At 34.8% G+C, this 14513-nt stretch overlaps 2 protein-coding genes across 9 annotated transcripts in view; one reads left to right on the top strand and one right to left on the bottom strand.

Moving 5' to 3' along the window:
- Rictor (RPTOR independent companion of MTOR complex 2) overlaps positions 1-8104 on the top strand; it is a 122723-nt gene extending 114619 nt beyond the window's left edge. For 5 of the 7 annotated variants that reach the window (XM_010607748.2, XM_010607750.2, XM_010607755.2 and 2 more), the window contains 4 exons: positions 1328-1483; positions 1815-1938; positions 3213-3351; positions 3476-8104. In XM_010607748.2, the coding sequence (XP_010606050.1) occupies positions 1328-1483; positions 1815-1938; positions 3213-3351; positions 3476-3550 (494 nt within the window). In that variant the 3' untranslated portion in view covers positions 3551-8104. The remainder of the gene's footprint in view (positions 1-1327; positions 1484-1814; positions 1939-3212; positions 3352-3475) is intronic. The other 2 variants (XM_033760376.1, XM_010607756.2) reach the window with 2 other exon arrangements.
- A 3220-nt stretch (positions 8105-11324) lies between these two features.
- Osmr (oncostatin M receptor) overlaps positions 11325-14513 on the bottom strand; it is a 206656-nt gene continuing 203467 nt past the window's right edge. For both annotated transcript variants that reach the window (XM_010607746.2, XM_010607745.2), the window contains exons 15-18: positions 14282-14449; positions 13869-13950; positions 12904-12976; positions 11325-12486 (exon numbers count right to left, since the gene is read on the bottom strand). In XM_010607746.2, the coding sequence (XP_010606048.1) occupies positions 11914-12486; positions 12904-12976; positions 13869-13950; positions 14282-14449 (896 nt within the window). In that variant the 3' untranslated portion in view covers positions 11325-11913. The remainder of the gene's footprint in view (positions 12487-12903; positions 12977-13868; positions 13951-14281; positions 14450-14513) is intronic.

Genomic DNA, 14513 nt, shown 5'->3' with positions numbered 1-14513 from the left:
TTCCAAAGTTTTAGTTCTCTTTGTCTTGCCAGTTTGTAAATAGTACCCATATTCTGCCCACATTTTCTCTGAAGTTCCCATTTAATGCATGTAATTATTTCATTTGAAATGTTATTCTTGTATTAAGCACCAGAGATGCCAGATGTAGCAAGAACTTTCTGTTATTACACAAAAGATACTTCACATCTTCAGAGGAGATAAATGAACTTTTAAACCTTTCCTTCAAAAATTAATTTTTTTGAAGATGAGAATGAGCAAATAGGATACTATTCCAGCAAGTTTAGAAATATGTCAACTGAGTAAATAAAAACTTTTCTGTTAGGTTTTTTTTTTGGTACCAGTCTCGAACTCAGGACCTTGCGCTTGCCAGGCAGGTGCAGTGCTACTGAGCTAAATCCCTGGCCTTTTCTGTTAGTTTTGCCAGGAGTGTGATAAATGTATTTATATCTTGTGAAGGATTCATTGTTACCAAGGAATGCTACATGGAAAGGCTGTTTTTAGATACATCGTTAATTCTTACCGTATTTTCCCAATAGTTATTTTTAAATGGATATATAGTTTTTGTAGCATGTTTCAGTTATTTGAATGACATACACATATTTCATTCATAACCCAATTTTTAAAACAGTATTAAATTTAGAGATATCTTTCTCCCAAGGAACTGAAGCATTTTCTTTTCAGTATTAAATAGTGTCTCTGAGTATTGAATAGTAATCTTAAGGAGTACTTGGAGTTGAGACAGTGATAAGTCTATCTTGTGGAAATGAGAAGGAGAGGTGGTAGCCCTTTCCTGCTACTCTGACAAATACAGTATTGTCGAGGAATGGTAACTGGACTACCTCTCAAAAGTTCTTAACCTTATAGCCGAGCACGTGCCTTCTCTGTCTCAATCAGTTTTCTTTTGTAAGATAAAAGTCTTAACTAAATTTCAGCAGTTACAGATTTCTAGGTGTTGCTACCTAAAAGGATAACTAAAGATTTCCTAATTTCCCTTTATTCTAATCATTCCATATAAGTATCCAGGAAAGTGTAAAATCAAAACAATATTTGCACTAAGCTATTTGGTTTTCCACCTGTAGTTAACTTAGTAGTGCCCGAGTAGTATAGTAAATATGAATCTTACGTATAAATGTCTGTAGAATTTAAGGGATTTCTCTCTCTGAGCATTTGCTATCTGTGCAGTCTAAATTTACTTTAGAAATCTTTATCATAGGAAGTAGTTATTGAAAACAAAATAAATTACAAAGAGTCATCTGTTTTAGAGTATGCAGTGTAGGAGAGAAATTAAGCCATTATGATTCTTTCATTGACATATTTTTTTCTCTAGACCTTCAAGATATAACATATTCTGATTGGTGTGAACAGACTATCCACAATCCCTTAGAAGTGGTTCCTTCTAAGTTTTCTGGGATTTCTGGATGCAGTGATGGTGTATCTCAAGAAGGCTCAGCTAGCAGCACCAAGAGCACAGAACTGTTATTAGGTGAGTTTTTGGATTCAATTCCAAGTATTATTAATAAAATTATAGTTACTTGGCTTTATTTTTCATAAATAGTATAAAGTTGTCTCAAAATTATGGCAGGTTAGTTTTAGTGAAGCAGTGTAGCAGACTTAAATATTGAATCTGTATGTGCCACTCACATGTACCCCATAGCTGTTTGCTTTTATTAAAGTTTTAGTCTCAGATGATTAGAAGATCATGTGTAGTTGGTTGCAGTTTTAGATGTTTAGATAAAGTTTAAAAACAAAGTCATGACAAATCATTTTACATTGCAATAAGGTAAAATAACTTCATACTGAAATCTACCTTTCAGGTGTTAAAACAATTCCAGATGATACACCAATGTGCCGTATACTCCTTCGCAAAGAAGTTCTAAGATTAGTCATTAATTTGAGTAGTTCAGTTTCAACAAAATGTCATGAAACTGGACTTTTAACGTGAGTAAATTATGTGCATGAATGTTATTTTGCTTTTAAGATACGAAAAGATACTTGAAATACTTAAAAAGTTAGATTAAAATCAGTAGTTCTTTGTGTATCTGACAGGTTGGATTTTCTTATACATATATCAGTCTAAATCACATGTCGCAGCAGGTTGAATACAAAAGCAAGTACGAGAATCCAGGTATCATTTTTAAGCCATACTCTACAAGAGATGCGAAAATGCAAAGCTTCGGGCCGGGGATTTAGCTCAATGGTGCCACTGCCTGCCTTGCAAACGCAAGGTTCTGAGTTCGACCACCCCGCAAAAAAACCCCACAAAAATGGCAAAATGTACCCCAAAACAATCCCACTTTTCAGTTTTGTTTAGATTTTTTAAAATTTAGGTTTTTAAATTTTATATTTATGTTAACATATAAGATCTTCATTTTTTAAATGAACTAATAAATATTTTGAAACACTTCCTGACATGGTAATTATTGACAGCTGTAGTCCATACACGCAAAAAATATGTTTTAGTGGTCCTCGAAATTTTTTAAAGGTAAGTCCTAAAACCAAAAACCTTAAGAAATGTAGACCTCCATAAAAAAGTAATAATTTCTTGATTTAATATTTTTCTTTTTTTCTCAGTGAAAGTGGCAGAATTTTTATTATTTTCTAAATCACAACAGCATGAAAAGAAATTCAAATGGACTCTGATGTAGTTGATTTCCCCAAGAAATGAAGCTCAGTGTCTCTCTCCTGTAGGACTTTTTAAAAGAACATGTGGGCACCAGAATCTCAATGCAGACCTCTGGGCTGCGAGCAGTAGGAGTGGACTTTCTCCTATGTATACTTCACATTCTGAGGAGCTCTTCTAACTAAAAGCCAATTTAAAGTGTCAAGTCCAGTCAAAGTAACTGAAGTCTCACAAAAGACATATTTCTATTACAAAGCTTAATTTTACAGATATTTGAGTTCTAGTCTGATAAATTTTATACTTTCTCAGGCTAATGAAAATATTTCTAACTTTACAAGAAGCATTTGAGTTTTGGCAGTCTTTAAAAAATACCTAAAACTGTGCTTGCTTTGGCAGCACATATACTAAAAAATACCTAAAACTCAGCATGTCTCATTTCAATGTGAGATGGGAATAAAGTATATATTCTTAAGCATCACCCCAAATATACCATCTAATCAGTATCTGAAGAACAAAAGTATTTAAAAGTAAATGATACTTTGGAAGAAATATAAAACATGATGGCAGTTTTTATTACATTGTTTCATTTTAGAATCAAGGAGAAGTATCCTCAAACATTTGATGATATATGCCTTTACTCTGAGGTTTCTCATTTGTTGTCACACTGCACATTTAGACTTCCATGTCGGAGGTTCATACAAGAATTATTTCAAGATGTACAGTTTTTACAAGTAAGTAAGATTTGTTATTTGTAAAATTTGTTTTTCAAAAATAATTGTTTGGATTAAGCTAAAGGAAAGATTAAACATTTGCTGTTTTTTATAAGTCATTAAATATTTACCACTCTTTTCCTAGATGCATGAAGAAGCAGAGGCTGTGTTGGCAGTACCACCAAAGCAACCTATAGTTGATACATCTGCTGAATCCTGACCTCATATTTATGATGTATATAGATAAATACTATATATATTCATATTTGTGGATTTTCTGAAAGCTTCAGAAAATACTGACTGACTGGGCAGCAAAGACAGAAGTATCTTCTGCACACTGTTCCGGCAATTATTGGTACATGAACAGTTGGAACTGCTGACTTCCCTAACCAAAACAACTTCCTTCTCTTACCATTGAGCCCTTTGGAGGGTTCCTATTTCATCACAATTTTAAGAGTCTCAGTTACCATCGAATACAAGAGCCAAGCACTGAATACCTTCATAGGTTTTCTGTTTTTTCATTTTAAAAGCATAATAACAGTGGAACAATAATAGGATATGCAGAAGTACCCTTCACAGTTATTTTTGATTTTCTTTTTTAAGGGTCAGTAAATATCTTGTTTGTTAACTAATTCGGGGAAACCAAGAATTAGTGTCCTTAAGGCTGCATCCTGTTACTACAGTAGGGTGTACTGTGACCGTTGGTATTAGAGAGGGAACTTTGACCCTTCCACGTTTTCTTAATGTTTGTAACACTACTTCAGAGGTGGGTAACCTCAAAGCAAAAGAAGAGCCTCAACAACCTGGGACTTATAAATTATTTTTATGTTTTTAGACTGCATAAAGATTCTTACTTGTTTTCCATCTTTTCCGTTCTGTTGCAGTGTGTTCTTAGGCTGTTTGAATTAAGGTTTTTCACTACGGTTCCTAATTGAACTGAAATCATTTTATAGTTCAATTAAAAATGTTTGCCATTTGTACCGTTTCCCATTTATAGAAGTTCCATTGGACGTCCATATTCACCAGCTTCCCTTATCATTTTAAACAGGAACATGAACAAGCACTATTATGTCACACCCAAAACAAAGGAAAGCATTAATATTTTGGATCTCCTGAGGAAAAAGATGTTTGTCTGAAATTTACACATTCCATGGGAAAAGAAGAGCCATATTTCCTTTAAAAGAAAATCATTGATGAAACTTGTTATTAAGATTAGAAATAGTAGTGAAAAGCCTTAAGTACTAAATTTTAAAGCAGTGATTTAATTTTTATATCATTGTTCTTGTTTTACACAAACTAAATGAATGCAGTGATAGGTCAGTTTAAGAGTACAATAATTGCCTTTATCATATTTGTGAAGTTAAGTTGATGAGGGCAAGATTTTGTTTGTATATAAAGATATTTGGAAATCTTGACAGGAATCAAACATATATGCAAATTTGTATATAAGAATAGCATGGCCATCATCATTAGAATGCCTGTAAATCATAGGGTTATCTTTTTTTGAAATCTACATGTAAATGGAAATAGAAAAAATTCCAGCTGGACTGATTAGGACTGTTTTTAAATTCATTTGTGTAGACCATTTTTACAATTATACATCAGCTTTGACACAGTCATAGACCATTGGTTAATGTTATATTTTTCCATGCTGCAGATCCTATTTTGTAATGAATGAGCTTGTACTTTGAAATCTCTGTAAAGAGCCCTGTGATCTAGAAAACATAACTCACAGAGATAATTTTTTTTTTTAAACTGGCACTGAAAGTTTAGGATGAAAGTTTGGGATGAAACATTTCATCTCATTTCCTACCACCTCTTTGACTGCACTTCAGTGAATTGTTCTTATGTGCACTGTGTAGCAACTTACATTGCAACAAAGCAGATAAGGGCTGTAAGCTGCTGCTTATGTTACAAAGGGGTCTTCAGATTTTTTTCTCATGAGATTCAATGAAGGTAAAACAAATAATTTTTTTAACTTTACCACTGAACCCAAGTGTTTATTTAAATGTTAACAATGCTTCTAAGAATGTTGCCTGTCACCTTGGTCTTTGGTCTTGGACAATTAAACTGCCTTTCCAGAGAACCAAATGTCAGAAATATTAGACCAAATAGTGGTTAAAAACTTCAAAGGAAGTAATGTAGTAATCTTACTCAGAATAGGATTAACATATTTTAGACATTCATCTTAAACACTACCTCAGTTAATATACAGTATAAAATCTGTGGTTTAATCCTTCAAAAGTTAACAGAAATTATCTTTTTGTCACATACATGTACACAATGATCTTCATCCCTATACTCCACCTAAGTTATCCATCCTGAAATTAAGGCTATAGTAATAGCCTGAACAGTTCTTTTTCCTCACTGTTACTTTTGAAAGACATGTATGTGTGTGTCATGATACCCACTTAAGAGCACTTACTTTGTGAAGACACTCAGAGCTTTGTGATTTTCAGTATGCTAAGAAAAAGAATGTCTATAGTCAAATTTATAGTGCTATTTGGTTTATTCAAGGTTTCACTGACAGGTCTAATATGTTATCTTTGCGTACTCATTTGTATAAAAGTAGACTTTTATGAAAAATACATGCAGTGCCAAGTGACTAACTTAGATCCTTTAAAATATTAAATTATACAGAAAAGGTTAGGAATGGTGTCAGTGGTAATAGAAATAATTGAGAAAAATAACAATAGATACTACTAAAACGATAGAATACCAAAATAATGTCCTCATTATAGTTTTTCAAGATTTTAGAATTAATCTTAGTCCATATAAATTTGTACTATTGATAATTATTGAATAATTTGGAGAAATTTGATCTATTATGCTGGTTGTAAATTGAATTTCTAATTGTAAATTGTCATTTCTAATTGAATTTTTTAAGAATGGTTGTCAACTTCACATACTAAGTAAATACTGATAAGGAAATTAGAAATCTAGTATTCATAATTAAATATGCTCTAAAGTTTCTTATACTTTTATTTCCTGTTTGTGCTTAGGTTATTGGAGGGGGATACTCTCCCTAGGTAAATTTTTCCTAATAAATTTTAGTAACATAAGGACATTTTGTAAGATAGTGACATTAAAAGAGGCTTGTTGGAAGTATATACATTATTATAAAGTGTACAAGTCCTTTAGAAATGGTAGCTTTATTGGTTTTCAGCTCTTTTGTCTAGAGCTTGAGATAATTAAGGATGAATTTTTCAGGATGTGCTACAATGGCAAAGTGTTCAACAGTGAGATGTCAGTGCTTATTTAGATTTGTCTACTGCTACTTATATAAAATTTTATTTCATTCCATTCAGAGGATGCCTTTTATCCCCTTATTAAAGCACACAGCTCATTAAGCAATAAAAACCAAATTTTTTGTCATTCAAATTATAACTTCAATTATTTTTTCATGGTAAGAGTGAGGTGCTAATTTTGTGTGAGAAGAACTTTTAAACTACTTTGGGAAATGTTCTTTGGAAATAAGGACCCTCCCCCCTTTTAGTCCTATGCTTCCAGTTTTGTCTCAAATTCACAGTCCATTAAAACACAGAAAACAAAAAAAAAGGTAGAATTAGTTGAGAGATTTAGAAAGGGACTATTTGGAATGAATGAACATTTCAGATTTTCCAAAATGTAAATTGGGAAAGGTCTTTCTTATCTCTGCATTTACGAAATACATACATTGTTACCATCTTTAATTTCATGAGTGTTACTGTAGTGAGAGTTTGGTTAAGAGCATACCAGTGAGATTAATAGCAGTGTTTATCAGGAAACATTAATCTGTAAGAATCTTTCTAGAACATTCCTCCCTCCCCCCACACGCTCCCCTTGCCTTTTGAGTTCCAGGCTCCCAAGGTAGTTCTCATAGAAGGTTTGTAGATAAGACTCAACAGAAAGTGTAATTTTCCCCTTTGGAGTATTTTTGTAATGTAGGTGGTAAATATGCCATAGCATGCAAAAATTGCACATTTTGTTTGACATTCTTTATAAAATACTTAATTTGAAAAATATCATTTATGCCAAAAATAAGCATATCTTATACTTTTGTCACTTAACTAGGCTGATTTAGCACAAAATGGCAAAGTCTTAGGGTGGAGAAGGAAGTGAAAAACATTTTATAGATGCTGGTTGAAAAATGTTCCATTACTGGCCTATCAGAAACCCTAAAGATGCATTATAAAACAAATGATGTAAATTAGTTTTGAAGAGTGGTAAGAGGTTGTGAAAAAAATCTCAGACTTAATGCTCTTTAACCACATGATTTTCTTTTTTTAATTTAGTAATACGCTGCTACATATTTGGAAGTTCTGGTGTTTGTAGGTCACTGAACATATTGAAATCGGATATATATTGTATAACTGTAACATAGAAAGAAAAAGTATTTATATATTTTCCGTAAGAATATTTCATTGAGTTGTGTATAATTTAAGATTTGTCCCAAAATGGTTTTTGTTCACCTTGATTTTTTTTTTTTTTGGTGGTTTTCTTGTTTTTGTATAATGTGTACAGTTTATGTCAAGGGCATTAAAAGCCTCCTGAAGCATAATCTTATCAAAGGGATACATTGTTAATAAAATGTATTTAAAATTTTTTAAATTGTGATGATGGTCTTTTATTTAAATATTTAAAACAATCCAAGGTCTTTGGACCTTGATTTAAATCATGTATTGTTAATACTGATACATGTGATTCCCAGCAAAAGTGTCTTACAGGTACCACATACAGGGTAGTTCAGTAACAGTGACTTCCAAATATTTTTAACTTCATACTCTCTTAAATATTCTTCATAATTTAATGAAAAATCTGTAGTTTTAAAATCTCAAGTTAATGTAAAGGATTTGGAAAATGGAAATAACCTATATAGAACAGCTCTAAATTTTTGAGAAATTAATATATGAATGATTATGATATGAAGATGGTGACTTTTGTGGAAGGAATACAATATCTTACATAAACTGGCCTGAGTCATGATGGCAAACCTTTTAGAACTTTCACTGATAAAAACAGCCCACTGCTGCACATGTGCCATAGATCCGCCACCAGTAGGTTAACCTGTAACCATCCAGTGGCAAAAGAGAATACCACAGGCAAAATAACCAATTCCAGAGAATGAAATTTAGTGTCAAAGTGAGGGGTCTGTTAATAAAATATGGTAAAAAATGTCTTGCTTTAGGAAACAGATTTCAGATATATTGACTTTTACACATATTTCTGTGTATCATTTTCCCCATGACCTTCCATGATCGTAAGAAATACAGTTTGCTCCCAAATAAACAAAAGCATACTTAATGTTGTCATGAGTCAGCTGATTTTTTGGAGAAAGTCATAGCTATCTCTTTAAAAGTGATTAAAAATTGCTAGTATATAAAATAAGTAGTGCTCAGTATTATTTAAGTCAGGTATTTAAGCTTTGTTTTTAATGTTTATCTCAGAAAACTAAACCAGTTACAAATGCTTAGTCCTTCAAATATACCTTGTTTTGCTGTTGATACCATTTTAACTGCTAGTTCTGTGGACCTAATTCCATTATCTCTCTTCTAGGATTTTAAAAGTTCTACTTCAGCAAAATGTTTAGCATATTTTCCAAATTCTTTGAGATGAAGCCAGTCTGTTTTTTTAACAGAGCTCTTGGAAACTGTTAGCTAAATCTAATTCCACTTGATTTTCTTAAAAGTACACATTCCAGTAGATAAGATTGAATGTAATTAATATGGATTAGGTGTTAGAATGTCAGCAAATTTTCTGTAGGACTATTTTGTAAAAAGGTCCTTGCTTCCAGCCTAGGTGCTTGAGGTTCCCTGCACACAACTGAGGAACTTACTGCAGAATGTTGTAATGTTTACTGGTCATGAATGTCAGTCCAGTCTGCCACCTAATTACAATGATAGTTCTAGGGAATTACTACTAATTTTAATTTTCACTATAATGTTTTACAGGTATTAAGGCTGTTACAGTTATGGTTCATTTTGAGAAATATTTACAGTGAAATACAATTTCAAAATGAATAAAGTGGATGGATATGAAGGGGACCAAAACAGTTACAAGTGGTGGCTGTTGGGGCTCATGATGCCATATAAGATTTCATTAGATTATTCTACTTTTATGTATATTTAACGTTCTCCAGTTTTCAATTCTGATACTTCTGACACATAAATATAAATTTCAAAGTTTGAGTGGCACTTCTTAAAGCAATGCCTTAAGTCAGCATACAGTATTGAAATGCGCAGTGTTATTACAAATATTGGAGAAAAAGATTTATAGCTGCAGTTACGGGTCATAGCACAAGAGTTGTATATCCAAGCATTTCCTCAAGGTATCGCTGTATTTCAAAAGGATTTTATGTGATTGAAGCCAGTATCGACAAAGTTTAGTGTGAATCTGAATGCCTGAGAACTGGGGAAAGCTTAAATAACTACTGGATCCCAAGTCCTGTGCCCCAAAGTCTGAAGCAGGTCTGAAGTGTACCTAGGAATTTACATTTTTAGTTTTAAGTTTATGAGGTGATTTATTGGCTATAATGAGTAATTGTTAGACTTTCATTGAAGTATATACAGAAATAATGTGAAAGTGAAATGTTTTAATTGAGGCTGATTGCAAGAGCAAAAACAACTTCAAAGTTTGTGAATTAAACAGTCTACATGAAAACATTTACAAAGCAATGTATTAACATTTCTGTGTACAGGTTTCAAATAAAAATACAATTGACAAAAGCATGGAATATATTATTTGTACTCTTCAGACATAACCAAATTTTCAGCAAGGGCCTTGGGTTATAAGGAAAAGGTTGAACATCTTGAACAGAACAGCTCTGGTTTGTGCAGGTGTATTTTGAAGCCATTTTGGGATGTAGATGGTTTTATCGTGTTGACATTTGGTAGAATAGCCAAGGGATTGGGCAGTCTTCTCCACCTTAACAACAACCAGCAATACAAAAGGAACCCCATTATGTGCTTGTTGAGACACAACAGACATTAGAGATTAGCTGGCAGACCAGAAGAGAAAGGAATTGCCAGTATGTGCCCCGTGTGTTGCATAGTCTTCAGTGTCCATGGAGCACTGGTCAAAACCTCCTGCAGGTACCAACACCTGCGGAAGTTTGTGTCCCTTACACAAAATTATGCTTGTACATAATGTATACATATTCTCAAGATACTTTGTCATCTTAACACTTAATACCTTGTAAATGCTGTCTATTATACTGTCGTTTAATAAATTCTATACATATTCAGAACAGATGCCTTTTTTTCTGAATGTTTTCTGTCTGGTTGGTTAAATATTCAAATACAGATGAGGAGGGCCAACTGGAGACAAGGTGCTCCAGACCTGATGCAGAATTTCCCACCTCATAGAACTTCTTAGTTAAATTTAAATTGTATTTAACAATAAGGTTTCATTTTATTTTCACATAGTAGGAGATAGTAAGAATTGTAGACACAAACCTGTTACGGTATCCAAAGGAAAGCTGAATCGAAACAGGTCATTTATATTACATATATGTAGTTCTTTTTAAAAGAAAAAAAGTCATAAAATGTGAATGGTTGCTCAGGTTTTTTGTTTTGTTTTGTTTCCTATTCTGAGGTAGTCAAAAGTGAAGAAAGAGGCTGAGTGTGGTGGTGCACGCCTGTAATCCCCAGCACTCAGGAGGCTGGGGCAGGAGGATTGCTGCAAATTTGAGGCTAACCTGCGCTACATAGTGAGTTCAAGGCCAACCTGAGCTACATAGCAAGACGTTTGTGTCAAAAAACAAAACAAAACAAAGAAGTGAAGGAAGAAAATGATGTCTATTGAACAGAACTGCTATTACCTTGACCCTAAGTCAGGAGTTCTCCGCCAACCCTTTTCATTATAATAAGCTACACAGAAAAATTGGGACGATCTTACTGATTCTCTCAAACATTTTACCTTTTAAATTAGGGTTGCATATCTTTTGTTTGTTTGTTTTTGGTACTGGGAATCAAACTCAGGCCTTTGTGTTTGCAAGGCAGGTGGCAGAACCACTGAGGTAAATCCTCAGTCCAGATTTGTGTACCTTAAAGAGATGATTTTACTGGTCAATTATAAATTCTTACTACGTAAAGGCAAGTCTAAAATCAGTTTTTAGTCTCAAACATCTTTTTCAGTGACAATAAATTCACATTTATGCTTTAGTAATCTGTGGCCTTTGTCAAAGCCTATAATCTAATTGCTTTAAAATAACCTATTAAGGTATTAAGTCTGAGAGTAAATTTTAATGGAACTATTTTCTACTAAAAACTGAGCTAGGACTACAGCCACCCAGTACAGTATGAGTACATAGAGTCTGTGGAGTGAGTGGTTAATGCTATTCCCAATGTCAAGTTCAGGTCTACTGTGATAAAAGATGAACCTAGAACAAATGGCAACAAGGTCAGAATATTCCCATGATCCCAAGGGAGTGTTAAGTTCCACAGCTTCTTGCCTCTATTCTAGCCAAACTCTAGTTGCCTTACCTAGATTAGACTCGCGTACAGTGACAGTTTGCTGGGATAAGGACTAGGAAAAATGGAGATGAGATGGTGCCTGGATCCTCCTGTTGGCATCTGTGTAGCATGTGAACTGGGTCTGTGCTGATTAATTGTAGTGTTTACCTTGACCTAAAAGAGTCACTGAAGAGAGGCTGCCATTATCACTAAGGACAGTTGAATCAAGGCAAGAGGGTACTACCGTTTGCATTTTATACTCTGAACAGAGTACTGGCACTGGTGAACTTATCAAAAGACTGTCCTTGTCTCCAGACACGGGAGAAGCCAACTGGGACACATAATTCAAACTAATTTCTCCAGCTGGGATTTCCCCCTGGGAATCTCTGTGTGTTTTTTCTAGTGTCTTTTGTAAATTATCAGGAGAGGCCAACAGCCGCAGCTGACATGGCAAGGCTGTGTCAGTTACTGGAGTATGGGCACAGGAGCTAGAGTCACAGGCTGTCTCACGATAGGTGTGGTTCACAAAAGAGATGCAGGGGCCAGGGACAGAGGAATCCTGGGCTGGCAGCAGGTAGAAGTTGGCAGGCTTGGGGAATTCACTTTCTGTGAGTGTCTTCCCAGTGCCTATGAACGGTGTCTTGGTCCCTTCGGATTTGTTTACAACTTCAATAGCATCTGGAGTGCAGTCTTTGACATTCATGATTGTTAAGTGAGGGTTCTCCTGGATAGGAAACAAAAAAAATTGTAAATAGAAAGGTGTGTGCGCGTGCAGCAAATGAGCATGCGAAGTGCACTTAAAGCTTCAATTTTGTTCACACTTCTTCCTTATCACAAGTTAACTTGGAGCCAGAAAGGTTTTCCCTTACAGAAATCAAAGCTCCAATTACATTTTTAAAATTAATCAATCAATTGATTAATTTTTGGTGTTGGGATTGAACCCTGAGCCTTGTGCATGCTAGAAACACTCCAGCACTGAGCTACACTCAGCCCCTCCAATCACCCATTTTATGGCTGTAGAAACACAGGTGGCCTCTAATGTGATATATTTTCCAAGTGAAATCTAAGAAAGGATTAATATAGTCCTGACGTGGATCAGTCCTTAATAGGTATGTTGTGCAGATAGTTTCTCCACATTTACCTTGGACTTTATCAATGAAAAGATGCTGCTCTTGTAAGGATCTGGAATGTCAGGATAACACTTCTCCTTCACCCTACGAAAGAAGTGAAATTGAGACTGAATTTCCGAGTTTACTGGAATCACTGAAAGTGAGAATCCTAGGGTTGGATTTCTGGCTTCTAATCCTCGCTCTATCCCTTACCGAGCAAGTTTCTTTACTCTTCCATGCTTTAATTTATTTGTTGGCTAAAGGGAGATAAACTGCAGTACTTACAGTGGTGTTACAGAGATTAAGTAGGTTTGTTTGCCTTAGTTATGTACTTCTCTTGCTGCTGAGACAAAATACCCAACACCCAAAGTTAAAAGAAGAAAGGTTATTTCGCTCACAGTTTGTAGAGGTTTCAGCTCATAGTTAGCTGGCTCCAAGGCAGGGTGGTATGACAGAGAGGCATCCCAGAGGAGAAACAGTCCACGGCAAGTAAGCAGGTGAGAGCAAGCAAGGGACAACCACAGCTCTTTCTGACCCTTATATTTTATCCAGGCTGCTTAGGGTGGGTAGTGCTCACACCCTTAAGCCTAGGGCCCTTAATCCTAGCACTACACCAAATCAGTTCCAGTGTCACACACTCTGGATCCAGCCACCTCTGAAAAAGCCCCACCTATGACCACACGAGCCTTTAAGGGGACATTGAGGCAAAAGCCACAGAAGGTTATACTATAGAAAGCACCTCTAACACCACCAGGCACATAGTGATATGTAAATATTAGCTATGGCTATTGAAAAAAGTTGGGAAATTCTTTAAATGCTTATTGTTTTCTTCAGTACTATAGAAAGCAGAACTGTCAAACAAATTATATCTTTTCACCTAGGCTTCTTGTGTCCTTTTCCTTTTGCGCACTTCTTTCATATTATTCAGTGCCATTTCTATCTTACTAAACACCTTTAGGATTTTCTCTGGCTTCTTGGATAAAACTGTCATACTTACCACTGGCTCTTCCAGTAGCACATGACTGCAATGAGCAAGACACAGAGAACCATAGGCAGTATGATACGCATCAGCATGTGGGCTGAAGAAGGGAAAAGGAAGATTTTTAATAATTCCTTCTACCACTGCAAAACATAAAAATAAATTTGTGAATGAGAATAATTTTACATGTTTATTGTCCTCCAAATATCTATGCAAACTTCATCATGAGTTTGACTTGACGAGGCAGAAAAATGTGCACGTGTATGCGTGTGTGTGTGTGTGTAACAAAAAGTGAAAGAGAAAGGGTGAGAAAAGGAGTGGTTGGGAATAAAAGTTGGAAGTCTTGATCTAGACAAAGCCCAAGGCCCACATTTCTCTTGTGGCTTTCGTAGAAACTCCTCAGAAAAGTGTTTTGATTTGGAAAAACTCACAGTGTTCATCCTGGGTCATGACCTTTGTGAAAGTTCCAACAGGGCTCTCGCCGGCACTTGTGTAGGAAGAGACAAAAAATTCGTAGAACGATTCAGGTTGCAGATTTTCCACAAGGAATGTCTTTTGTTTTGGGTTGCTGATGTCGTGTTTACAACATGTTGAATTATCTGTGATTTTTTTTAAATTTCAAAATTAAAAAGAGAAGAGATCTTGTGAGAGAATGGGACACCA

This window comes from Fukomys damarensis, unplaced genomic scaffold (genome assembly GCF_012274545.1).
Source record: "Fukomys damarensis isolate Sample0158 unplaced genomic scaffold, DMR_v1.0_HiC HiC_scaffold_1, whole genome shotgun sequence".
Lineage (NCBI taxonomy): Eukaryota > Metazoa > Chordata > Mammalia > Rodentia > Bathyergidae > Fukomys > Fukomys damarensis.
This window is presented reverse-complemented; position numbering and strand designations above follow the sequence as displayed.